The sequence below is a fragment of the Argentina silus genome (genome assembly GCF_951799395.1).
Source record: "Argentina silus genome assembly, chromosome: Y".
Taxonomy (NCBI): domain Eukaryota; kingdom Metazoa; phylum Chordata; class Actinopteri; order Argentiniformes; family Argentinidae; genus Argentina; species Argentina silus.
The window spans coordinates 51,944,837-51,972,803 of record NC_139654.1 but is presented as its reverse complement, the minus strand read 5'-3'; the positions used below and the strand labels follow the sequence as shown (position 1 = coordinate 51,972,803).

At 38.9% G+C, this 27,967-nt stretch overlaps 2 protein-coding genes across 4 annotated transcripts; one reads left to right on the top strand and one right to left on the bottom strand.

The window, feature by feature from the left end:
- Positions 1 to 17,836: 17,836 nt before the first annotated feature.
- Positions 17,837 to 20,974, bottom strand: hspa12a.3 (heat shock protein family A (Hsp70) member 12A.3). Its single transcript, XM_083697023.1, has 4 exons — positions 20,559 to 20,974; positions 20,194 to 20,418; positions 19,821 to 19,992; positions 17,837 to 19,322 (listed from the first exon to the last, which is right to left on the bottom strand). Exons 1-4 carry the CDS (start codon positions 20,838 to 20,840, stop codon positions 18,295 to 18,297), a joined length of 1,707 nt encoding a protein of 568 aa, XP_083553149.1. The 5' UTR covers positions 20,841 to 20,974; the 3' UTR covers positions 17,837 to 18,294.
- A 111-nt stretch (positions 20,975 to 21,085) lies between these two features.
- LOC310824210 (uncharacterized protein) lies at positions 21,086 to 27,498 on the top strand. Of its 3 annotated transcripts, XM_083697026.1 has the most exons (11): positions 21,086 to 21,205; positions 21,407 to 21,451; positions 21,678 to 21,764; positions 21,971 to 22,015; positions 23,590 to 23,622; positions 24,824 to 24,871; positions 25,127 to 25,174; positions 25,625 to 25,811; positions 26,109 to 26,201; positions 26,311 to 26,388; positions 26,522 to 27,498. In XM_083697026.1, exons 5-11 carry the CDS (start codon positions 23,597 to 23,599, stop codon positions 26,744 to 26,746), a joined length of 705 nt encoding a protein of 234 aa, XP_083553152.1. In that variant the 5' UTR covers positions 21,086 to 21,205; positions 21,407 to 21,451; positions 21,678 to 21,764; positions 21,971 to 22,015; positions 23,590 to 23,596; the 3' UTR covers positions 26,747 to 27,498. The 3 variants fall into 3 exon arrangements, with proteins under 3 accessions (XP_083553152.1, XP_083553150.1, XP_083553151.1); XM_083697024.1 differs by lacking the exon at positions 21,678 to 21,764; XM_083697025.1 differs by lacking the exons at positions 21,678 to 21,764; positions 21,971 to 22,015.
- The last annotated feature ends 469 nt before the right edge of the window (positions 27,499 to 27,967 follow it).

Below are 27,967 nucleotides of genomic sequence, written 5' to 3'. Positions count from 1 at the left end.
GAATCTGTTGCATCTCCTTTGTAGGTCTACTAATAGCCAGTGAGTCTGTGATTTTTCGTGTTTTTTCTTTCTTTTCTTTTTTTCCTCCCATCCTGTAGCCTACTCGCGCCCCCCCGGGAGAGTGTCCCACCGGTTGAGAACCACTGCTGTAGCATAATACATCTCAACTACAAAAGAAAACAAGTTTAAGATTTACTTGAAAAAAAAAGTCCATATAATGGACTAGCACTAAATACAATCAAATAGAGCATTTCAGATGGCTCTTATTTCTTACTACAGTGGCGAGGCGTGGTTCTATCTCCTCTTCAGGGAAGTCTATGGTGTTGAGGTCAGCCTGGGTCTTCAGACTGACCTGGACCAGCTCCTCCAAAGCATTCTGCTGAACTGCCATCCTGTCCTCCTGCACAATCTGGTGGATGGACAGCCTAAGAACCTTCTCAGTATGTGCCTGAGCAGTCAGCAGAAGCTCTTGCTCGTAAATCTTGGCTTTGGAGTCCTCCACCTTGGTGTCCATAGAGGCCTGGTCATTGAGACTGGCCATCTCTGCCTCTATCTCTCTGATGGTGGTGGAGTCCTCCACCTTGGTGTCTATAGAGGCCTGGTCATTAATGGGAGCCATCTGTGGCTTAATCGCTCTGATGGTGGTGGAGGCTTCACCAACTGCGTCCACTGACGTGGAATTAGCACTGGTCTCCTCTATGGACTGTAAACAGACAGAGTGATTAGGTGTAAGCATAATAAAAAAAAAACACACCCCCTAGCTATCTCATAGAGCACACTGAAAGCCATGGGTAAATAACAATAGCTCTGTTGATTTACAATTAATTAATAATAACATATCACATATCAAATATAATGGACCAGCATTAAATAAAATCAAACATAACCTGGGTCTTATTTCTTACCACAGTGGCCAGGCGTGGTTCTAGCTCCTCTTCAAGGCGGTCCATGGTTTTGAGGTCAGCCTGGGTTTCCAGACTGACCTGGGCCAGCTCCTCCAAAGAATTCTGCTGAACAGCCATCCTGTCCTCCTGGACGATCTGGTGGATCGACAGTCTGAGAACCTTCTCAGTATGTGCCTGAGCAGTCAGCAGATGCTCTTGTTCAAAAATCTTGGTGGTGGAGGCCTCCACCTTGGTGTCCATAGAGGCCTGGTCATTGAGACTAGCCATCTCTGCCTCAATCTCTCTGATGGTGGTGGAGTCCTCCACCTTGGTGTCTATTGAGGCCTGGTCAATAAGGGGAGCCATCTCTGCCTCAATCTCTCTGATGGTGGTGGAGGCTTCACCAACTGCGTCCACTGATGTGGAAATGGCACTGGTCTCCTCTATGGACTGTAAACAGACAGAGTGATAAGGTCGAAGCATAATTAAACACACACCCCCTAGCTATCTCATAGAGTACACTAAACCAACACAATATAAATTATGATTATCATGTGCTGTATTTACAATTGATTAAATATAACATATCACAGACACAATATAATGGAACTGCATTAAACAAAATCAAACAGAGCGTTTCAGATGGCTTGTATTTTACCAGATGGCTTGTATCTTACCACAGTGGCCAGGCGTGGTCCAGGGCTACTGGTAACGCCCACACATGTTTTTGTGAGCTGAAGCACCACCAGACACTTGAGGTACCTCTCCAAGCCTCTGTGCACAATGGCTGTCTGGAGGCCATGACCAGAGCCTGTAATATGGTACAGGTCAGACAAGATGCTCTGGACAAGACCGGAGACTTGGGAGTGGTGGAGAAGGCCTTGCCCAATCCCCTCCACTGCCTCAATCCAGGGGAAAGAGCAGAGGATCTTGTCCACCTCACTTGTGTTGAGTTCGACCCCTGGGCCTATGCAAATTATGGTCTGCTGGAGGATCTGATTAACCACCCAGTTCAGACCCTCAAGGTGGTCAGGTAACTTGACAAGGTGGGAGGAGGCCATCTCTTTCTTAAACACCATCTCACTCAATGCGTCCTTGACAACTGCCTTGGCGTCGAAGGGGGCACCATCAAAGTTGAGGAGGCTGAAGGTCTTTGATGCCTCCTCAAATTTTCTGAAGACCAGACTCACTATGTCTTGTGACATGTCCTTGCTTAAGGCGGTGAGACGCGCCATAGGGACGTCGGCAAACTGCTGGAAGTACTTTGTTGCAGCTCGTGCGACCAGCCCACAGATCTCCTGGACGGCAGCACCCTTTCTGGCCTCCATCATGGCCCTATCAGACAGCTGAAAACTGCTCCCCACTGGCCCGTCCTCTAGGAGATGCTTTAATGATAACCTCACCACCTCTGGGATGAGGTCCTTATTGGCAGACCTGAGGAAGGCCTGCAGAGTGAATACCGGGCCTCTCTTCCCTCGCCTCTTGTCCCTCTTGGGCCCAGCCATGATGGAGCTTTGCAACCCAGAGAAAACAGGATCTTGCTCGCACCCATTTCTGCTACTGGGCGGAGCTTTTCTAAGAACAGCTGCAGCCCCTCTGTTGTTATCTTAAAAGAGCGAGAGAGAGAGAGAGAGAGTGAGTTAACTCAACCAAGGTTTCTCTGGTGTTCCTAGAGCAGACAACAGGATGTGGTGATACATACTATTCTGCAGAATTGCCTAGAGAGGTGCTGCTCTCTACTGAGCTCCTTCTCCATCTTCTCCAGACAGAGGAGCCTCTGTCCATTCCAGGCCTGTAAAACATCATTATGTCAGTTTCAACATTTAAATAGTAGGGGAAATGAGGCACTGGTCCATAATTTAATTAAGTTGAATATAGACCGACATGCTATTGTAAATTTTACTGCTTACCCTACAACATTAAACTCATCTCAGTGATTTTCTGTGAATATGTATGTAGGCCTCCTATGCTTTCATCCTTACCACTTCAGCCATATATATCATCCCTTAACTCTGCTTTCAGAGGGAAGTCAGGAAACCTATGAAAAAATTGATATGTCAGATCTCTCTCTCTCTCTCTCTTTATATATCTTTCCATCTATGAATCACCATATGCATCATATGATTAACTGAATCTAGTTTATAACTTTTAGAGTGAATTGTACTGTCTATAATGAAGAATAGCTTACAGTGTAGTCAGCAGTTGACAAGTATCTATTTCTAAGCACCAAAGCTTAACTTACTCCTGCAGAAAGACCCTTCCAGCCATCAGCCAGTCCTTCATGTTGTTCAGGGTGATGTTGGACGGGACTTTGTCCTGGTCCTTCAGGAGAAGAAAGTGTCTCATGAGCTTTTTCTGCAATATAGAGTTCTCCATTAGTACATAAAACAGTAAATATTGTTGATATTGGCAATAATATGTTTCAGTGAATGATTCAACAAAACAAACTTACCTCGGCCAGAAACTGCCTTTTCCACTGAGGATAAGGCTTTATTGGGCAGGTCGCCATCCATTGCAATCCTATGGAATAAGAAATAAGTGATTTAGCTCGGACATAATTTTACACAGGAGTAAAAAAAAGTCCGCTTTAGTATTGTGAGAAGATACGTACCTGACAAAGAACAATGAATGCTACTTAAAAACAGAAAGTGCTATTAAAAGAGGTTACGGCAGTGTATAGATTGCTGTCAAATAAATTGTGATTGATGCAGAACATTTCTATCTAGATGCTTGAATGCGTGTAATCCTGAGCACTGTGACGCGCTCATTGTTGCGCAGTGCACGGCACAGGCCATTTTCTCAATTGGTCGGAAAGCGACTCATCGCGCCCTCGATACACTCACCGAACACTTTATTAGGAACACCTGTACACCTTTTCATGGTGGAGGTGGTGTAATGGTGTGGGGAATGTTTTCTTGGCACACTATGGGCCCATTAATACCAATCAATCATCGCTTGAATGCCACAGCCAATTTGAATATTGTTGCTGACCATATGACCCTTTGTGGCCACAATTTACCCATCTTCTAATGGCTATTTCCAGCATGATAATGCACCATGTCACAAAGCAAAAGTCGTCTCACACTGGTTTCATGAACATGACAATGAGTTCAGTGTTCTTCAGTGGCCTTTCCAGTCACCGGATCAGAATACACCTTTAGGATGTGGTAGAACGGGAGATTCACAGCTTGAAAGTGCACCTGAAAAATCTGCAGGATTTACGCCTGGCAACATTATGCACCACACATTAGGCTAAATTGCCATGCGTGTAGTTAACAGCCGAAACGCCAATCCATATTTCAAAAGCTCTCAGCCTGTTTTAGAAGCTGTGTGCGCAAAGCGCGCGATATAGGGCGCGCCATACAGGGAAACATATATTCTGAGTAAATTTACTCTGATTAGTCATTAGCATGGGAACACGCACGCACGCACACATACACACGCACGCACGCAAGAAAAACACGAGAAACGATCCCCACCCAGGAGTGCCAACCGGTAATCTGTGTTTTAGTTAAGGCAGCGTTACGCACCACAACTGAGTGCCACCACAAAATTGCCAACTGTCCATAACAGCCCTTGAGCCTTTTTTTTATTATCTCATATTGTATAGAATGTGTGTGAAACGAAGATCTCAGACTACAGACTGGTACAAAGGCCAGCTTGTGTTGTCACACACACACACACACACATACACACACACACACACACACGCACACTGTTCTACGGCGGGTAATCCAGCAATACCAGATATTATACTTACAATTATTAATTGGAAATAATATTACTTAGCCTATAATAATATTAGTATTTGGGCAGCTATTTAGAACACACTGCCAACAAGTCCAGGTAACTTTTGATTGTAGTTTTAAACTATTCAGAGAGCGCAATTACAGAGGGCTTATCTACGTTATCAATAGGTTGAATAAACTACAAGTGCTCTAATAACTAGTGCGTGAAATGTTGGGCATTGTGACGCGCTCATTATTACGCACTATCAGGACGATTGGAAATAATGGCTCTGGCTGTTAGTCATTACCAGAGCTGTGTAGGCCTAAATGAAGAGTAGTGTCATTCAAATTCTTGTGATGTTAGAAAATAAAAGGTGTTGATTGTTCTCCATCCTCCGCTGACTCAGAATATATCATTTCAAATGTCATGCTGGGTTGAAGAGCTATTGAAGAGAGAAAACCGAATAGAGTTCCTAATCTATCTCTAATATAATGTAGGTTTATTCCATATTCAGAGCTTTGATCATAGCATTTGCATTATCTATTTGAGATTATCTGTGTTGATTGGTTCTGGAACAAATGTTTATATTCATTTGGACTGAATGAGTACTGATGAGAAGCAGAATGTTTCAATTCTAGTATGTACCATGTTTTTGTTATTCATTTGCTCAGGTCATACATAACCTGTCAAACCAAAGGTTTAAATAATAAAGGAATGACCTGGAATCAAAATAAAATGGGGAGCCTCCAGACTAAACCATCATATACCGTATTTCTGAGGTGAGTAACTCCATATGAACAAAGATGAGCTAGAATAGGAAAACAATAATAGTGCAGAAGGTACCTCAAATTGTTTTATTTTATTTTATTTATAATATATACATTATTTACGTCATTTACATTTTATACCAACAAATTTCACATACAGTATTACTGGCCATACATACAATTATTGTCAATGGCTAAACTGAATATCTATTATTAAATATATATTGAATATACCCCCCCCCCCCGCGTTCCCACCACCACCCTGCAAAGGAGCCAATCAAACACCCTCACAGCAGTCACTCTAACCTAGCTGTTGTAGACTCCCACAGACAGCTGTTTCGGGAGGGGCGGGGATATGCAGATATTGGGAGGGTGTGTTGTGTTAAGATGTGCGTAGGTACATAAGAGTAGGTTATGCTGAGTGAGAGTGGGTGGAGGCTCCAGACAAAATGTGCAATATACAGTATGTTATATTACAGTACATAGTGAAAGTACAAGAATTGCTCTGTTCTGATAGGTCAATGGGTGACCCCCCCCTGACCTCAGAAGAGAAGGTAGAGCAAGTGAGGGTGTTTAGACTGGGGCACTTGTAGCCTTGAAAGGGCAATCATAGACAAACCCATACAAACTCAAAAAAATATCATAAGTGATACTCACCTGATACCTTCATGCTGAGGTTATTGATTTGTATGTTGTTTAACCGGGAGGGGTTTGGGTCGGGTCGGGTCAGATCGGATGTGTGTTAGCCTGTAGAACCCCAAACTGCTTTTTTAACTAATTTGGGTCTTTTTCTTTTTTCTTCTTCAAAGAGTGTAGCAGAGGAAAGTCAGAGGGAGAGTTTTCCCCCGCCTTCCTCCGATATTTTTTCTTTCCACATCTCCTGTCTTGTATGAGTGTTTCAAAGACAAGAGAAAAAAAAGTGACTAAATTGTGTCAAAAGATTAAGCTGATTCTTTTAATTGTCAATCTGTTTTTGATACTGCATACAAAGGTTGTAGCTAAACTGTTTTTTCCAATGTTGTCAGAAAAAGTGTGTGTGAGTATTGATATATTGATTAGTGTTTTGTTGATCTACATGATGAAACTCCAGCAGCCCAAAGGCCAGGAAAAAAAAAGCTTTTAGAACTTTTAATCTATTCTTTGATCTATGAGGACTGAAATAGTGAGGCAAATGCTGTTGACTGTGTGGTTAAATACAAACAACTAACATACAATGTGTGAGAGTGGGTGGAGAGGAGAGTTGGATGATGAAACGTGGTCAATTCTGAATGTAATTCTACAGTGGCACTATTTCAGTAAAGGTAAAAACTGGACAGCATTTGAAATGGATTCTCAGTATTCTTAAGTGGTAAAGAAATATGGCAGAGCCATTCAATTCAGGCCTCAGTATGCTTTTTGGTCAACGTGAGTGTAATGGAAAAACCAGTATATGCACATACTCCAGCATTATGATTAACACACATCCTTATGTATTGGAATGTGCTTTAGTGTTCCATATGAGTAACCCCCTAGGCAGTTACATTATCTGTGACGGTTATAGAGGGTATCATGTTTTCAGTCTCATTGATTAGATTGTGCCCCTGGCCAAGGTTACGACCTGTGATCAGGATACAACCCCATGGTCGGGTCATAGGGCAATAAGCCTAACTAGTAGCCTAATTATATTTACTGCCTGTAGCGGAATAATCGTAAATCCAGAGGCACCCTACACAACTTGTTGACAGGAGAAGATGAAAATACACATTAGTGTCTTTTCATAGGTTCAGTCTGTCCCCAGGAGATAGAGACGTAAAACTTCTAACTACAAGACCATTGTTCTTCGAGGCTGTCCACAGGGTATTATCTGGGACCGCTGTAGATCATGCCACCTGTTTTCAAGGTGATACATTATTATCATGTGAGGGCCCCGCCTCATCATCGGACCATCTTAAGGGTATAAATTGTATGCTGTAACTTGTATTGGGGCTATCTGTTCGTATGGTGCTCTCTATCCGTATGGTACAGATTGCTATGCTTGCAACCATTATTAAAATCTACTAAACAGATATTGTGTTGTATTGTGTTGTATTGTATTGTGTTGCATTTTTGCAAAGTCTCACCGAGATCGTTATTGTAGTAAATCCCCTAGACAAAGATTTCCACCACAGTGAGCCAGCCAATTCATGTGAAGTACAATCATTTCTTATACTTGTCATTGTTGTTTTAGTTTTCCTTCAGCTGGACACACTGTACAGTAGAGTGTGATATCAGCATCATGCTGATTTGTGTAAGACTATGGAATATGATGAAGCCATAGATTCCTGGCTGCTGTTACAGTCATGAATTTGAAATCTTGATGTGTCCTTTGTTTTTGATAATGTGCTATGAGGGTACAGCTTTTAGGAAAACCGACAAACAAAAAAAGTGGAAGCCAAATTCAACCACTGTGCTGCCATGTATTATTTTTATGTCTGTGGACATACTGACATTGTTAGAATGCACATACAGTAACGTATGTTACTGTCACTGATCTATACACAAAGAGTGCCCTGCTGGGACAGTGAAGCATTTTCTCTTCTTTTGGCTCTACCCTCGACAATTAAACAATTACTTTGAGGTTATAGTCGAGATTCTCAGCTTTTATTTGATGGCTAATTGTGTACATATTGGTTTCACCATTCAGAAATTACAACGCTTTTGGAGTGTAGAGCCAAAAGAAGAAGAAATGCTTCACTGTCCCATCACTTTCCCAGGCCACTGTACATACTAGATCAATGGTGCAGTTTTCCTGCTGGTGAGATGCAATGTGGATGTCGGCAAAAACGTCAAATGAACACACACATACCGTAATAGAACGTTATTTTGTTTTATTTTATATTGCTGCGCTCGGTTGGGGGCAAGTCTCACTCCTCTTTGGGGAGGCCAGTGGAGCAGGTCAGGATCCTCCCAAGGCATCGGAAGAACCCTTGAACTCCCCCCTTCTTCTTCTTGTTCTTCTTCTCCATGGGAATTGTATCTCTGTGATCTAAAAAATAGAATACATAAGTACTGTATTTTTTCATGCGAGATCTGTGTCCATCCTTTAAAATAACTCTTGACACAGAGGTTAAACATGTCAAAAGTGTGTCTGTTGAATAAGACTAATTTCTCGTCATGATCTATTGGACCACTTACTAATTTATTTGTTAAGTTGTCAAGTACTCACCACCGCAGCGTTTGACTGCTGCTCACCAGTGTCATAAGCCCAGCAGGCTGTAAACAAAGACAATGAACAGTATAAGAGTAGGAAAAACTGTATTGTATTTCATCTTCATGGACACACACATACACATACCTACCTCATCTTCCTACCTACCTCACGTTCCTACCTACAGTAGCACATACCCAACTACCCACCTTCACATGCACGAGGACAAATAGACAGAAACACACAGCCACTTACTTACCATACATACCTCTTACCATTCACATACAATTTATACCTACCCACCTACCTAGCTTTATTCCTACCTACACACACGGACACACACACACACAAACAAACACACACCGATCTATCACATACAGTACCGACCTGCCTGCCTACCTACCTACCACATACCCACCTACCTCTCTTCCTTCATACAAAAGACATTAGCAGAATAAAATATGTTGAATGAATTGATTCTTGTTGATTGCTGTATTTGTGTTTTAAGCTCTGAACAAAACAGCAAAGTCACCTGTACCTTCACAAGATCATTCTACTATACTACTGTGTGAGTGATGTGTATTTAGCTATGTTTTTGTATTTAGTTCAGTCAGGACACTTTTGCGTAATTGGATGGCTCCAAGTCTGTTATAGCTCCCCACCTGAAGTTAAACAACATTAAGTACAATAATATAAGGCCCATACACTTTTTAAAACCCCCTGCAGATAGGTAAACACAGAGCAAACCTGCAGGTGGAAGCTGTGGCAGGGGGTGGGACGACCAAAATGTAACTCGCATAGCCAGTGGCGAAAACACTGCTTAACCATAGTGGAGTGTTGCCTAACTCAGCTCTTTTAAGCCTAGTCCCATGAACATGTGATGTGTTTTGCTTTCTTTCGAACATGGGTTCAGCTTGATGGTTGTGTTATGTGGTGATTTTTCTAAGAGAATGAATGGAACGTTTTATAGAGGATTTCATAGCTGTGCAGTCAGACTTAAGACTGCACAGATCCACTGTTACCCCTGTTCTCGCCGGAATTCTAGTCGGGTTCAATCTTGAACTCAAACAAACCCATTCTATGATGCTATTTTTTTTTTTACTTTTTTTTAATTAACAGTAGAGGAACAGTACAGAGGGGTAGTGGGGGGTGAAGAGTTCTTTAGGAGGGACAGTGAAGATGTAGCCTGAAGAGACGGGTCTTCAGTCTACAGTGGAAAATAGGTTGTGACTCAGCAGTCCTGACAGCAGTGGGAAGCTCGTTCCATCACCGGACAAGACAGTGAAAGGCCATAACCGAACATAGCGACCGCTGCATCCTCGTAGATTGAACATCAGCATTCTGGATGAGCTGCAGAGATCTGATGGCGGAGGTAGGGAGCCCAGCCAAGAGTGCGTTGTAGTAGTCAAGGTGGGAGATCACAAGTGCCTGGACCAAGAGTTGTGCTGCTTCTCTCGTGAGGAATGGACGTATCCTTCGGATGTTGTAGAGGAAGAATCTACAGGAGCGCGCTGTCGCTGTAATGTTCGCCGCACAGGATAAGTGATTGTCAAGGATCACCCTAAGATTCACAGTGGAGACAGTTTCCCCTGCTACCGCTTAATACCAAGCCTTGTAAGTGACCTACAAATTAGAACTTGAATTAGCATATGAAAGCCCCAAAGGTTAGCGATGGCTCCAGTGGCGTTTTTACATTGGGGGCATGTGGGGCAATGCCCCACCAAAGGTGACGCTGTGGTGCAAGATGCTTGTTACATCTGAACGTTGTGGCAACACGTATTTCATATTTAATACAAAATAGTGATTCAGTGGTGAAACTGGTGTGTATAAATATAATAAACTTGACTCAAAATCCTTATAGTGCTGTTTTGGAGTAATTACTAGTGTGTGTGTGTGTGTGTGTGTGTGTGTGTGTGTGTGTGTGTGTGTGTGTGTGTGTGTGTGCTCCCGCTCCTGCTGTGCTCCCTGTCCTATCTCTCTGCTGTGGGGCGGTGGAGCACTCTGCTAGGGGAACAACGTGAGCATGATTGGCGTAAGCATGAAAAACATCCTGCAAATTATATTGTGAGTGTCTGTCATCTTTTTACTTTGTTGCAGTATAGGCAACCACAATGTAGCGTTCTGTGTCGCGCTGAGCGCTGAAGCGTATGAAGTGTATTCAGTTTTGAAATCTTTCTGCAACCTGGCGCTCACAGCGCTCACATAATTCTGCCTAGCAACAGGTGGCGAAAAAATATTAAACGCTAATGTCGTTAACATGGCCTGAAGTGACAGGAAATAATCACGAAGGAATACATATCATCAGTAGTATATAATACGTTTCTTCTGATTATGTTTCAGTGTATTAGTACATACATACTCTCAACATAGCTCATCAATATTGGCACCCCTGGACTTCTTTCAGATAATGCACCACTTCTTGTTGCAATTCCAAATGCTTGGGTATTCACATGTTTATTTATTTTGTTTGCATTAGAACAACACAAAAAAAGCAAAGAAAAAAAAGCCAAATCTGATATAATTCCACATGGAACTCCAAAAATGGACTGGACAAAATTATTGGCACATTTTCAAAATTGTAAGAAATAATTAGATTTTAAGCATGTGATGCTCCTTTAATTTGTATTTAAACTCACCTGTGGCAAGTAACAGGTGCTGGCAATAGAGAAATCACACTTGCAACCAGTTGAAATGGAGAAAAGTTGACTCAACCTTTGTGTTGTGTGTCTGTGTCTGTGAATTGTCAGAGGATTTCAGAACCAAAATTGTGGAAAAGCATGGACAATCTCAAGGTTACAAACCCATCTCCAGAGATCTTAATGTTCCTGTGTTCACTGCGGAAGAGAAAAATTGATAAAAGATTACAACGAAGTATTGTTTGAATGGTGGATAAAGACCAACAAATTCAAGCTGACCTGCAGACACGGTACAACAGTGTCAGCTTGCACTATCCGTCGCCATTTGAATGAAATGGGGCGCTATGGTAGGAGACCCAGGAGGACCCCACTGCTGACACAGAGACATAAAAAAAGCCAGACTGGAGTTTGCTAAAAACTTACCCGAGGAAGCCAAAATCCTTCTGGGAGAACGTCCTGTGGACAGATGAGACGAAAATAGAGCTTTTTGGTAAAGCACATTATTGTACCATTTACAGAAAACGAAATGAGGCCTTCAAAGAAAAGAGCACGGTCCCTACGGTCAAACATGGTGGAGGTTCACAGATGTTTTGGGGTTGCTTTGCTGCTTCTGGCACCGGATGCCTTGACTGTGTGCATGGCATCATGAAATCTGAAGACAGCCAAAGAATTTTGGAGTGCAATGTAGGGCCCAGTGTCAGAAAGCTGGGTCTCCGTCAGAGTTCATGGGTCTTCCAGCAGGGCAATGACCCAAAGCATACTTCAAAAAGCACCCAGAAATGGTTTAGGACAAAGCTTGAGAGTTCTGTAATGGCCAGCAATGAGTCCAGATCTAAATCCCAGAGAAAACCTGTGGAGAGATCTCAAAACAGCAGTTGGGAGAAGGCACCCTTCAAAACTGAGAGACCTGGAGCAGTTGGCAAAAAGAAGAGTGGTCCAAAATTCCAGTAGAAAGGTGTAAGAAACTCATTCATGGTTACAGGAAGCGATTGATTTCATTTATTTTTTTCCAAAGGGTGTGCTACCAAATATATTAAAAAAAACTATAATTTTGTCCAGTCCATCTTTGGAGTTCTATGTGGAATGATATCAGATTTGGCTTTTTTTCTCTGCTTTATTGTGTTGTTCTAATGCAAACAAAATAAATAAACATGTGAATACCAAAGCATTTGGAATTGCAACAATTTTCTGGGAGAAGTGGTGCATTATCTGAAAGAAGTGCAGGTATTTTTGGCCATGACGGTATTCCTCCATGGTCTCTGTCGGTGCCTTCCCTTCTGCCACTCCCGACCCCACCTGCCCCTCAGCAGGGAGCAGAGCAGGAGCGGGAACCGTCACAGGGAGATCCCTAGGAGAAACATTGACAACACCATCCTCCTCTCCCCCCTCTGGCTCAGCAACCTCTTTCTTAAGCTCATGCCGCATTATTCCCTGAGCTGAGCTCTCAACTCCACTGGACACTTCTAGTTCGAGGACACTAGATGGAGCCATCGCCCCACGCCTGGGCTTTCCATCCGGAATCCACCGTGACACCGCCATTCCCCCTCATCCATAAGAGATCCTGCCATGATTTAAGCGTTGCATCCCCCTTCTGAAGCTCCGACTGTCATTTCCAGGTGGAAATGCAGGTTGGGGGAGGGCCAGACATTCGACAATATTCATATGTATATATAAGCTTATTGCAGAACGATTTTTCCTCCATGAAAATCATGAAAAGAAGTGCATAAAGTTTCTCATTACATGATAATGGCAGAGAGAGGCAGTTAATCCTTACATGGCCAAACAAACTGACAGGGGAAGTGGTATTGTCAGTGATGATTGGGTGCAAACCTCACTTTAGAGTCATACTGTAGTGCCAAATTCAGGACAAAGCATTTCTTGGGAGTTGGATTGATATGAACAAATGTGTTTAATAATAGCCTGTTCTTTGGGAACTATACACTGGATCCCTAAAACATAGGCTAAAAACACTTAACAAATATGTTAATCCAACTTCTATCCCAACTATGTCCTTTCAAATGTTTTAGGTCTGTATTATTGTACTGTATTGTGAATGCTATGGGGATGGTTGCTTTTTGACATTTTTGGTCTTTTGATGTAAGTGAATACCATGTGGGTTAGCATAAGAGATGGATTCCCTGGGGTGTTGTCAGGTGAATGAAACAGAAAGAATATAAGCATGGTATGTGTTAGTTTATTGTTGTTTTTTTATCACAGGCAACTTCATACTCCAACTACAGTCAAATAGAAAACATTTTTATGATTATAAAATTCTCTGAATCTTATTGCCCTGAATGATTCACAATATCTGTTGTTTTATTTTCATAAACATAATCAAGGACATTACCACATTTTGCTTAACACCTTCTTAAGCTGTGAAACAATGTCTTCAGCTAATGGTTAACATGAGTAACTGCAATGAATATACAAAGAACAGACACTGAAAATGTATCTACATTTATACATATTTTTTTCCAATTGTATGTATGTATTTCATTACCCATTAATTTCCTGTGGTGGTCATTTTAGCCCCGGAACACCACAGGTGTGACAAAGTTGATTAAACCACTCAAAATTCAATGAAAGTGGTGATCAGCAATTGTATATGTTCAAATGCCTAGTGTGGAGGAAAACATGAGGTCTTGAGGCAATGAGATGAAAAACACAATATTTATATTTAGGAAAAGTTGTAAATTGGTCAGATTTGACCCGAACACAAGAGGAAGGTTAAACAAAAAATCTAAACATAATCAATGACATTACTGTACATGGAGAAATAAGAGCATGCATCTAATTGTGTTTTCTATTTTCTCTAATAGTCTCTAATTGTGTTGTCTCTATTCTCTAATAGTCTCTAATTGTCTTGTCTCTATTCTCTAATAGACTCTAATTGTCTTGTCTCTATTCTCTAATAGACTCTAATTGTGTTGTCTCTATTCTCTAATAGACTCTAATTGTGTTGTCTCTATTCTCTAATAGACACTAATTGTGTTGTCTCTATTCTCTAATAGACACTAATTGTGTTGTCTCTATTCTCTAATAGACTTTAATTGTCTTGTCTCTATTCTCTAATAGACTCTAATTGTCTTGTCTCTATTCTCTAATAGACTCTAATTGTGTTGTCTCTATTCTCTAATAGACTCTAATTGTGTTGTCTCTATTCTCTAATAGACTTTAATTGTCTTGTCTCTATTCTCTAATAGACTCTAATTGTCTTGTCTCTATTCTCTAATAGACTCTAATTGTGTTGTCTCTATTCTCTAATAGACTTTAATTGTCTTGTCTCTATTCTCTAATAGACTCTAATTGTCTTGTCTCTATTCTCTAATAGACTCTAATTGTGTTGTCTCTATTCTCTAATAGACTCTAATTGTCTTGTCTCTATTCTCTAATAGTCTCTAATTGTGTTGTCTCTATTCTCTAATAGACACTAATTGTCTTGTCTCTATTCTTTAATAGACTCTAATTGTGTTGTCTCTATTCTCTAATAGTCTCTAATTGTGTTGACTCTATTTTCTAATAGTGTCTAATTGTGTTGTCATTACTGGATTCACATGAAAAGGAACAGTGAAGTGTTACACTGTGTCACAGTGGGATATTTGCTGTGGAAAGAACACATTGGCATGTTTGCAGAGTACAACATTTGCTGTATTAAGAGTAAGTCAATTGAATCTTATATCAATGAAATAATCATCACTGCTCAAACTAGGAATGTTGTTTACTGCTGAGACAAATGGTTGTATGGATGGTTGGCTTTAAGGTATCTGTACAGAATGCTGTAGAAAAAAACATCCTCATCTTTTCAGTGGAAAATTCTGATTTGAACATGTTCCAAGTCTTTGACGCATCTCAACATCATAGATGTCTCTAATGAGTAGGGTGAATGTGCTGCTGCATGTAGTCTGATCCAGAAAGACCAGTTTCTCCTGGAACATTGGTGGCATACCGCACAGATAGCTCATGAACAACAGCTATTCACAAAACCATGAAGTAGTTTTTCAGAGATAAGATTGTTTGAGGGAAATCACGCATTGTCTCAACTCTCCCAGAGCATCTCTCAGGAAAGACTATTAGGTTAGACTATAAATTAGACTATACATGTTTTACAAATGCTTCATAGTGTTGTTTTATTCTGAAGCTTATTATATTTACGAGCAGAATGTTGGTATTAGTTTCAGTGTCAGGTGATGCATCTTTCATAATGTTCTACTGTGCTAGAATGATTTTTCCTCCATGAAAATCATGAAAAGAAGTGCATAAAGTTTCTTATTACATGATTATGGCAGAGAGAGGCAGTTAACCCTTACATGGTCAAACCAACTGACAGGGGAAGTGGTATTGTCAGAGATGATTGGGTGCAAACCTCACTTTAGAGTCATACTGTAGTGCCAAATTCAGGGCAAAGCATTTCTTGGAAGTTGGATTGATATGAACAAATGTGTTTAATAATAGCCTGTTCTTTGGGAACTATACACTGGATCCCTAAAACATAGGCTAAAAACACTTAACAAATATGTTAATCCAACTTCTATCCCAACTATGTCCTTTTAAATGTTTTAGGTCTGTATTATTGTACTGTACTGTGAATGCTATGGGGATGGTTGCTTTTTTATATTTTTGGTCTTTTGATGTAAGTGAATACCATGTGGGTTAGCATAAGAGATGGATTCCCTGGGGTGTTGTCAGGTGAATGAAACAGAAAGAATATAAGCATGGTATGTGTCAGTTTATAGTTTTTTTTTCATCACAGGCAACTTCATACTCCAACTACAGTCAAATAGAAAACATTTTTATGATTATAAAATTCTCTGAATCTTATTGCCCTGAATGATTCACAATGTGTGTTGTTTTATTTTCATAAACATAATCAAGGACATCACCAAATTTTGTTTAACACCTTAAGCTGTGAAACAATGTCTTCAGCTAATGGTTAACATGAGTAACTGCAATGAATATACAAAGAACAGACACTGAAAATGTATCTACATTTATACGTATTTTTTCCAATTGTATGTATGTATTTCATTACCCATTAATTTCCTATGGCAGTCATTTTAGACCCGGAACACCACAGGTGTGACAAAGTTGACTAAACCACTCAAAATTCAATGAAAGTGGTGATCAGCAATTGTATATGTTCAAATGCCTAGTGTGGAGGAAAACATGAGGTCTTGAGGCAATGAGATGAAAAACACAATATTTATATTTAGGAAAAGTTGCAATTCGGTCAGATTTGACCCGAACACAAGAGGAAGGTTAAACAAAAAATCTAAACATTATCAATGACATTACTGTACATGGAGAAATAAGAGCATACATCTAATTGTGTTTTCTATTTTCTCTAATAGTCTCTAATTGTGTTGTCTCTATTCTCTAATAGTCTCTAATAGTCTTGTCTCTATTCTCTAATAGACTCTAATTGTCTTGTCTCTATTCTCTAATAGTCTCTAATTGTGTTGACTCTATTTTCTAATAGTGTCTAATTGTGTTGTCATTACTGGATTCACATGAAAAGGAACAGTGAAGTGTTACACTCTGTCACAGTGGGATATTTGCTGTGGAAAGAACACAATGGCATGTTTGCAGAGTACAACATTTGCTGTTTTAAGAGTAAGTCAGTTGAATCTTATATCAATGAAACAATCATCACTGCTCAAACTAGGAATGTTGTTTACTGCTGAGACAAATGGTTGTATGGATGGTTGGCTTTAAGGTATCTGTACAGAATGCTGTAGAAAAAAACATCCTCATCTTTTCAGTGGAAAATTCTGATTTGAACATATTCCAAGTCTTTGACGCATCTCAACATCATCGATGTCTCCGATGAGTAGGGTGAATGTGCTGCTGCATGTAGTCTGATCCAGAAAGACCAGTTTCTCCTGGAACATTGGTGGCATACCGCACAGATAGCTCATGAACAACAGCTATTCACAAAACCATGAAGTCGTTTTTCAGAGATAAGATTGTTTGAGGGAAATCACGCATTGTCTCAACTCTCCCAGAGCATCTCTCAGGAAAGACTATTAGGTTAGACTATAAATTAGACTATACATGTTTTACAAATGCTTCATAGTGTTGTTTTATTCTGAAGCTTATTATATTTACGAGTAGAATGTTGGTATTAGTTTCAGTGTCAGGTGATGCATCTTTCATAATGTTCTACTGTGCTAGAATGATTTTTCCTCCATGAAAATCATGAAAAGAAGTGCATAAAGTTTCTTATTACATGATTATGGCAGAGAGAGGCAGTTAACCCTTACATGGTCAAACCAACTGACAGGGGAAGTGGTATTGTCAGAGATGATTGGGTGCAAACCTCACTTTAGAGTCATACTGTAGTGCCAAATTCAGGACAAAGCATTTCTTGGAAGTTGGATTGATATGAACAAATGTGTTTAATAATAGCCTGTTCTTTGGGAACTATACACTGGATCCCTAAAACATAGGCTAAAAACACTTAACAAATATGTTAATCCAACTTCTATCCCAACTATGTCCTTTCAAATGTTTTAGGTCTGTATTATTGTACGGTACTGTGAATGCTATGGGGATGGTTGCTTTTTGATATTTTTGGTCTTTTGATGTAAGTGAATGGTTAGCATAAGAGATGGATTCCCTGGAGTGTTGTCAGGGGAATGAAACAGAGAGAATATAAGCATGGTAAGTGTCAGTTTATTGTATTTTTTCATCACAGGCAACTTCATACTCCAACTAAAAAAAAATGTTATGATTAGAAAATTCCCTGAATCTTATTGCCCTGAATGATTTACAATGTACATTGTTTTATTTTCATAAACATAATCAAGGACATCACCAAATTTTGTTTGGTGAATTGAATCTTATTTCAATAAGAAAATCTAAATGCATGTTGTTTTGTGCATTAATAACTTCAGCAATTACATTATTGTGCATGAAACAATAAGACAAATTATGTTGTCTCTACTGAATTTACGTAGGCCATCAGTAGATTAATTCCTGTGAAAAGGAAACATGCTAGAATGATTTTTCCTCCATGAAAATCATGAAAAGAAGTGCATAAAGTTTCTTATTACATGATTATGGCAGAGAGAGGCAGTTAAAAAGCAAGGTAAAAACATATGCTTTTGACATTCTTATTTTCTCATGAAGTCAAGTTTGATTTTCTCTGTTTCATTTGAAGTTATGTCAGTAGCTGTGGCTGTCATTTCTGTGCAGCCAAACTTGATTTCAAACCTGACTCTGCGGCCCATGCCCCCACAGATGTTTGTCATCGGAACAGTGAAAGAGCCAATCTCTTCCATTCCCCACTCATCTACATACTTGGCATTATGTCTCTCTGTGCTGAAAAATTTAAAGTTCATTGCTGTCTGATCTCTTTTTATGGGACAGAAGATGTGCTCCCTGACTTCATCACTACCCACTGACTCATGAATCTCAACCAGTTTCTGGAATAGGTCATCACACCACTCTCCATCATCATTTGTGGACTTCTTTTCGAGTTTGTGCTTTGACTGATCAAAAATGCAAGAACAAGCAATCCCATAAGTCAGGCCACTTACTCGTATTGACACCACCTTGGGGTTTTCCCCAAAAAGGACAGCTCCCATGACAATGGCCTTCTGGGGATCATGAGGGCAGAGCACTTTGCACTGATTTCCAAACTTCTTTTTAATGTGACTCTGCAGGATCTTACTTGAGGCAAAACCTCCCACTAAGAGAATTAATTCAATCTTGAAATCTTTTTTCAGGATTTCCTTGACACTATTTGTTATTCCTCTAAGGCTCTCCTCAAAGAAGGAACACACTTTCTCACTTGCAATTTTGATTGACCCCTCATCCCAGGAGGCTCCATGAACCTTCGTAAAGAAGCTTTGCATGTCTTGCCTTTTCTGAGCTAATGATGACAAGTTAAAAGGGCAGGATATCTCTATGTCCTCATCTGTACACTTAAGTACAGAGAATTCATACATAATCTTTTGCAGCTCGCTAGGATATTCTTTCTCATACTCATCCCAAAGACCATCAGAGAATATTTCTCTGAGGAAAAGTTTGAACTTCTTGTCCACAGTTTCTCCTCCCAAGTCATTTCCAGAGGCCCTGCTCAGCTCCTTCAGTGCTCCACCTGCCAGCATCTCATGGACAGTGATGTCAATAGTCCCACCTAGGGAAGCACAATATTAGACCTATAATACCGTACAACATACTTTAAGACAGACCTCTCCTCTAATGATAGGCATTTTGAATCATTTACCTGAACTGAACAATTTATATCAGTTTATATCAGACAGAATCACTAAACCTGTGATTGTTGCCGGTTTGCAAAACTTTTGTTACAAACTAACAAAATATGATATAAAATGTGGTTAACGTTTTGAGTATGTAAAGTATATATACTATGTATGAATTAATAAGTATATGTATAGTATTTAAATTGAAGTTGGACCCAAACTGAAATGTTCATATTTATAGACATTGAAGGACAAATGGCACCAATTAAGGCAGTCTATACATTTAGGCTGAACGGCGCAACACACAACATATACAGTAGTTACTACATACAAATGTTATTACTGTGTCCGTTCATATCAAGGTAGACACAATTTTGTTTTGTCACAATACTAATTCGTGGCTGTCATAATAAATACTTAAATTACCATACCTCCACAGTCCACAACGATGTACTGTGTCCCAGGAGCTTGCTCCAGTGTGTTTTGGTTATTCTCCTCTGCTATAAAGCCATCAGATGGAAGCCGCTTACACCAGACTGAAGCTGCCTCTGGCTCCAAGGCTATAACCAACTTATCTGAATTTGTCTCTGTCACAAGACCAGCCTAGAAATTAGATAATAATACTTTACTTTACGTCATTATTGATGGAACAATGGAACAATTGAGCTGTAATTGAGCTGTAAAAATGTATTTATATTCCTATTTACTGAAACCTCTCAATAATACAATCAAGGATAATAGAATAGAACAAATTTTTGCCTTGAAGGGGGAATTTGTTTTGCACTAAACAGTCCCATATCTCACCTCTATTGCTGCTTCTTTCATGAATTGCTTGGCTGCAGCATCCCATATGGCAGGAACAGTCAGAACCCAGGATATATCAGAGGCCAAGAACTTCCTTCCGGACGTGTGATCTGCGATTGTTTTCAGTGCATGGTCCTTGAGATACCGCAGGCTCTCTGAGACCACCTTCATGGCTCTCATTGATTTACCATTCTTTGCAGCTATCATTATATGCTTATTCAGAGCCTGGAGAATAATGAAAATGATTTAAAAATACTTATATATTCTAGTGAAGCATTAATAGTGTTATATTAATATCTATTCATATATACATTAACACTATGACAATGCCATCATGAAGATAATATATTAATAGGCCTCCTTACTTTGCCGTAAAGTTCCATTTTGAAGTTTTCGAAGAGATAATTTGTCTTTGCATCTGCTCCTTTCATTCTTGTGTACGCGATTTTAGCATCATAACCAAATCTTTGGAATTCTTCATTTTGATCAAACAAAATGCAAGTGGGAGTCTTCGGGGTGTCGTATCCATGCTCTCGTCCCCAGTGCGGTACCCTGGGTTTTGGTGTTGAACCTTTTGTCAACACACAGAAGGCGTATCCACTATATGCAGTGCCAAAGTCAATTGCTATAATAAATGGATCACCCATTGCACAACCAAAGGCTAGCAGGTTTGAGTTAGAGAAATTATAAATCTACAGTAGGTAGACTGTAACAACTAAATACAAGACAGTACCAGGCACCATTGACTATGCTGCTTGTAATCGTACAATTTGAAACTCTACTTGTAGTTGTATTTATAGCTGAAATATCTGCTTTCATTTTGAATCCCTGAGAAGCCCAACCTTTATGTAAAGTGGGTGTCAGCTAGGGGTATAAGCAGGAAAGAAACAGACTGGCTTATAGATACCATTTGAAGAGGACAAGAGAACAGCAGCACAATTAGCAAAAATCACACCTGTCTATGTTGTGCTGAGATAAAAAAGGCATTAATGGACGAGACAGAAACAATGCCGTAAGTGTGCCTTCTTTTTAGCAATTATTTTATTTACTTTCTAAAAATGTAGTAGCCTAAATAGTATGATAGTACAAATATTTTTCAAGACTCATATTCCTTTAAAAAATGTCTTGAATCAAAAAGTGTAGATGATGCAAACAGTTGAATTTATTGTATTCAATTACAAATATAAACATTTTTATTTCTATTTTTCTGTAGCCATGACACACATTCCGCAAAAATCAGGAGAAGAGAGCAGCAGCGGTAGGCTACCTTTTCTTTGACTAACTTCCTACATGGACACTGGGCAATGTTACAAAATGTACTTCAATCTCAATGTTTGCCTGTCAGATGGAAGGGATATGGGGTTATGATGAATGGAAACGATAAGATGTGGGGGGTGGAAATTCAAGTTACTTACACGTATCTCAAATTTGGATAAAGAGCAAAGTCCTCCTCTATTCAAATTTTTTTTTTGTCCTTCAAATAGCCTATTGCACATAGCACATTGTGAAGAAATATGAACACATTAATTGATTGCAAGTGAATACAGAGAGGAAACATATAAAGAATTGGGGTAACTGTTTGTTTTTTCTCTATATAATGTCAAAATCACAAATAAATCTTGTCATGCGTTCAAAAGGTGTATGTATTTGAACATTTGAACATTGCACTGTATCATGCTGGGATATTGTAATTTGATAGACAGCAGGTAGATGTATTTGTAATGTAATTATGGTTGGTTCAACAAATTCATTGCATTACCTGTTCTCTTCTGATCAGATCCAAAAATGATGAGTGCCAACAAGAACATGTTTCCCTCCAGAGGTATTATATGGTTTCCTGAACTGTATTGACTAACAACTTTGTAATTTGGATCAGCAATACATAGTTACTGAGAGAGATAAACTCAGATTTGAATATTCAAAATGAATATTACAGTACTGCAGCAAGTTACCAGGAGATTCTGATAAGGTCATTCATTTAAAATGCATTTGAGTGAAGTCCAGTGTAAAGTCAAGCAAAAGACAGTGTCAATTGACTGTATTACTTTCTATAGCCTGCTGTATATATTTCCCTTCTGAATATTATTGGTTTGGAATACTGGAGAGTATGTCATACTTTAAACTTCAATAAACATAAGCATTTTATAGAAGCACAGGTCACATTTAATTTAGATATTCCTCTGAACCACAGTTGCTCAAACTATCAACAAACAATCAAACTATCAACTGCAACTCTTTGATGGGTAAGGAATAAGGTTAGGGTCAGGGCTCGGGTTAGGGCTAGGTGTAATGCATAGTTTGTTGAAATGTTGTTGACAGTTAGTAACTGTCCTTGCTGCTTGCTCCATTTTTTAGCTTTTTTTTTAGCTTGCTGGGTTTATTGCCATATTCGTAATGCCTCTGGTGTAAGTGAAACATACTCTCTCCTGTGGATCGGGAATAATCTAAGTTCAAAAGTTTCAAATAGAATCACATGGAGAATCCTTATGAAATAGTTCACATCTTTTAAACATATGCTCTAACTTAAGTCTTTGATTCTCCATAAGCCTTTTCTTAAATGAAGAATAAGAAATTATTTGACCTCTTAAAGTAGCTTTCTCCACATCCTAAAAAATAGCAGGGGTTATAGATCGTTTTTATCTTGTACATAAAGCTTTATACAGTTTCACATTTTGGCAATTATTTTTCCAATTATTAGTTCTTAAAGTATTATTCAACAATTGAGACAATTGTACAAGTACAAAAAGTATGCAAATAACTTTTTGGAATAAAAAAAAAAGTATATTTTGGAGTAAAAGTTGTGTACATAAGAAAATAAAGTAGCATCTTTAACTGAGCAATTAAATTCCCGCCAAACATCAATCTTCATTCATACTGTTCAAAACCATTGCAGATTTGGTCAAAGATGACACCTTTGAAGATTTATCTAGAGCAGGGTGTGTGTTGTATATGTTCAATACTCCAAATCCTTTACAATGTTCATTAAAAAGTATTTTAGCATCCAACATGAATTTTCGGGGTGTCAAAGTTGGAGGCATACACATTAAGGAAGCAAATATTTTTACCTTTAAAAAAACAGAAACTAAAATGTATCTGCCATATGGGTCAGTAATCTTTTTGTCTAAAATAATAAGGATATGTTTATGGATAAGAGTTGCTGGTCCACCTGTGGGATTATAACATGAAAAATAAACCTAAGCCAATCTCTAAGGAGTTTTTGTGCTCAAGGTCAGAAAGATATGAGAGCACAGTTTCTATTTTTCCCTGACATCGAGAACAGAGGAAATGTGCAGACCTCACAGACCCCTGTTGAATTAGAATCCTAGAAAGAGGTACAGTATGACACTCACAAGAGTCCAAGAAAGTAACTCTCTAAAATGTTTCCTTGCATTGTAGGTTTAACATGAGCGAACAGGAGCATCAACAAAGGTGAGCTTTTTATTATTCATTTGGCACAATTCTAAAAGGTACAAGGCGCAAATGCACAAAATACAGTGAAATATAGTGACAGTCAAGCTCTGACTTGAGGGGAGAAAAAACAGGGACACCTGTGTGAACATCAGTACAATATTCTGAGGTGTACAATACGTACAGTGCCTTCAGAAAGTATTCAGACCCCTTAACTTTTTCCACATTTTGTTTTGTTATAGACTCAATTTAAAATGGATTAACATTCTTTTTTTGCAGTCAATCCACACACAATACCCCTTAATCACAAACCAAAAACACAAAACACTCAACAAGTTGAATTGAGTCCATCTGAGTGCAAATAGCAAATCTCATAATTTTCTTTTGATCCTGACAAACTCCCCAGTCCCTGTGACAAACATACCCATAACATGATGCAGCTACCACTATTCTTCACACAAGGGATGATGCGGAAACTGCATTGCATGTGCTGGATTTGCACTAAATGTAATGCTTTGTAGTAAAACCAAATAAACATTTGCCAGCCACTTTCTTAGCTGTATCACGTGAATTCATTGTTGCAAACACAATTATGTTTGTGAGAGCGATTATAAGGGATTCTTTTTGGCCACTTGGTTATAGACCAATTTTGTAGGGTGACTGATGTTGTCCCATTGACTGTGCTTTTTCCTCTCTGCCATTCAACTTTGTAGATTTTTGTCTGTCAGGGTAGCATTCCTGAGCAGTTTTGTTCCTCTCCATTTACTAAGTTTGTAATGACAACCTGATCCACACAGTGTGTAATTGATTCCTATGCAAATCAGAGACTATAAAAGCAAAATATATGAATTCTGAAATCACATGAACTATTATCGTTGCACTCAGGTGGACTCAATTCAACTTGTTGAGTGACATTTTTGCATTTGAGCAAATTTTAAGAGTGTCATAACAAAGGGTCTGAATAATTATGCAAATTAGGTATTTCTGTATTTACAGTTTATTACTGTATATATTATGTGGTATTGTGTGTGGATTGATTGAACATTACAATAATACATTTTAAATTGAGTATTTAACACAACAAAATGTGGACAAAGTGAAGGGGTCTGAATACTTTCCAAAGCCACTGTATGCTGTATGTACGTGCCCCACCCAGTGCAGTTAATGTAATTGTAATTGGTGTAATCAAGATTACTGATTGAAGACATTGTTTTTAACACAGTATGAAGGAGATGGAATCACATTACAAAGACAAGATCAACAACATAAGGTACATTTCAATAACTGTGTGTATGTAGTGCCTCTACATACCAAAATCTCATGTCCTTTGATCCTGCTCAATTTGAGTTGAGGCATAAGTACAACATGACTATATATGCCTATAATAGTAGTTATCCACAGCAAAGATTAAGAATTTGGCTACATTATAAAATGAAGTAAATAAAGGATAAGAGAGGGATGGATAAACAAAGTAACTGTGTTAATAATGATTGTTTTTTTCTTTTTTTACACTTTCTGACCACAGTTCCAAGTATGAAGCATGCAAGAACGAATACGTTTCCTTCAAGAGGAGGTACTGTATGACATGTTGAAATACAACAAAATGGAATAAAAAGTTGTTAATGTATCGGAGGTGGTTTGGTGACCACACCCGTTTGAAGAGTAACCTTGCATAAGTTGGCCCCTCACACTGACAGCTCGGCTTTAGCTTAGCAAGTTTGTGCATGTCATGGGTGTTGAAGTGTAACACAGCTAGTCCTGTATGGTGACCACGCTTAAGTGATGAATGACCGTGCATGATATCTGAATACATGCCTTGGCTCCCAAAGGTAATACCTAGGCTTTAGCTTAGTAAGTTTATGCATATCTTCCATGTAGGAGACCTGGGTTCTAACTATGGTTGGTCACATTAAGAAAATAGCAAACTGCATACAATGCATGTGTGAGATGCTTATTCAGTACATTATGGTAACGTTTGTTGGTTCTTGTTGTTTATTGTTGTCTGTATTTCTCTTCTCTCAAGAATGGCATGTCAAATGTCCTCTGAGATAGAGAGCAGAGGAGATTTGTCTGAAGACCTCACAGACCCCTGCGGAGCTTCACAACTCAGATATATGTATGAAGTTCTGAGACTACAAGAATGGCCAAAAATCAAGAATAAATTGAAGTCAAATTGTGAAAACCCAAACTTTGCAACTTGGTTAATTAAGGTAACTTTATAATGTAAATTATAATGTTTAGCAAGATAATTCATGACCTCTATATGATAGCTGAAGTAAGAGAAGACCAGTGATACTAACACGTTATTGTAGTTATTATAAGACACTTTCTTACAAACATTCATATAGCAAAAACTAAAAAATTAATTTGAAAAGCATAGCATCTCAGTGTACATCTTTTGGACATTGTGAGTTTCAAAGCTAAATATTCAAAACATTGTTTGACCTTTTCTTTCAAATCAATAAAGTCACTAAATCATCTTGAACTTTTATATGATCTCTTGATAGAAAATGTTTGAGGATGCAAGAGCTAAAATGGAGGAAAAGAAAAATATGATGAAACAATTGTTTCCACTCAGCACAGAACGGAACCCCAAAAAAGTAAGCCTCCACAATAACAATTTTATTGGCTATTCACACTCAATTTAGCCCCTGCTTTTTGGCATTTTGTTGGTTAAATGCTTTGAGAGGTATTCTTCTTCTACTGTAGGTGTCAGATTACATGCAATTAGCAGTCCAAAATCTTCAAATCGCAATTTTCCACAGCTGGAAAGCTGATGATGTTAAGGTAATGTATTTGCTTCCAATGTATCCCAATAATAAAGTTTAATTGTGCATGAATATTGAATTGTTCAATGCATATATTATTTGCCAAGAACATAACTTCTGTTTTACACTTTGTACCTCTGCTAAATACACAGAGTCACCTCCTGATTGAAACCCACCAAGATCAGGACACACAGGACACTTATGATCATCTAGCTGCTAAGTGCTTCTGGTTGGGTAGTTTGATGGCTCTGAACAATCAACCTCTACAACCTGACTGGGAGAACAATAGGGAGAAGGCCATTTTTCCACCTCTGATGGAGCAGAGACAGCTGATGGAGCAACAAAATGTTGATTTTGGTCTTTTGGCTATAAAGTAAAAACCAAAGATGACATAAGTGAACCATCCCTTGTGAAGAGCAGCATTACGTAAAAACAATTGTTAAATCATAGTGATTCATACAATTATGCCAATAATCAATATCAAAAGTAGTCATGGGCTGTTATTGTACATAAAGGGCCCCATTCAGAGTTGAGAAACAGTAAATGCATCTAAATACAAAAAAAATGAAAAAAAAGAACTGTGCACCTCTCCTGTTCATTGGTAAATATGTTTTAGACTTAAACGCTACGTGTTGTGTGGGTACGGTGGGGTTTGCCTGAAATAGTGGTGTGTCCGGAGATGCTTGGAATAGTGACTTAGTTCAGTTTTAGCTATGTGGTCGCTGCTTGTGAGAAAAGGCGTTGTCTAGCGCAGTCTAGTGGTATGTTGAAAACGATTAAATACAGTATAGCTGCAGCTACAGTATACATAACTTCTTTAGCTTGTCTTTTGCAATAATGAGAATGGGCCAACTCCGAATCAGGCCCAAAATGTATGATTAAGGCTGATTTAATCCAGGGACTATGAATGTAAATAAGGTTCTCTGACACATTTACATTGATGTGAAAACTGAAATCTTTTTTTATGTGCACTGCCCCTGTCAACTAAACTGCTAAACCAATACATTAATCCAGCTGCTTAGAATGAGCATAATGTTTTAAAGATAAATTTGATTCATTTATGTGTGATTATGATAAATATGTCTTGTTTTCACAGAGTGAAATAAATCATTATTGGAATGTTTCATTACACTGTAGTATATACTGTATGTCTATTCTAAGCTTGCCAAATGTCCTCTTGCAAAGTAATTACATTTTTCCATAATTTTCAGCTAAGGGAGAGCTAACTTTGTCCAAATTCCGAGTTGGAGCTAAAGTTAGCTCGCTAACTCCCTTAGCTCCCTTACAAAGTTTGTTTATTTTTTACTTTGAATGCACATTTTGCAATTTTGATGCCCAACTAAGGGGACAATCACCCGACAAACCATCAGACTGAGTGAAAGAAGGATTTATTACAAACTGTGTCTTGGCAGGTCATTTTTATTTGAATACATGGCGGTCTCCAACTCCATGCTGTCCATAGGACTTGCATAGAGGAGGATGCTATCCCGCTTGGTTGAACCCAACCTGATGACTTTCTTTCTCTATAGGTTTCATTTGCGGCCACTGCAGGTTCTGAATTTGTCTTCCTCTGTGAATACTCGACCCAAACACATTCC

Excerpts from the sequence above, each read along its gene's own strand:
- LOC310824210 (XM_083697024.1), top strand. The coding sequence starts at position 21,183 with ATGGACGAGACAGAAACAATGCC. Across the intron at positions 26,202-26,310 it reads CAGAACGGAACCCCAAAAAA|GTGTCAGATTACATGCAATT; the intron begins GTAAGCCTCCAC and ends CTTCTACTGTAG. Across the intron at positions 26,389-26,521 it reads GGAAAGCTGATGATGTTAAG|AGTCACCTCCTGATTGAAAC; the intron begins GTAATGTATTTG and ends CTAAATACACAG.
- hspa12a.3 (XM_083697023.1), bottom strand. The coding sequence starts at position 20,840 with ATGGGTGATCCATTTATTATAGCAATTGACTTTGGCACTGCATATAGT. Across the intron at positions 20,419-20,558 it reads AAATGGAACTTTACGGCAAA|GCTCTGAATAAGCATATAAT; the intron begins GTAAGGAGGCCT and ends ATTATTCTCCAG. Across the intron at positions 19,993-20,193 it reads TGAAAGAAGCAGCAATAGAG|GCTGGTCTTGTGACAGAGAC; the intron begins GTGAGATATGGG and ends TCTAATTTCTAG.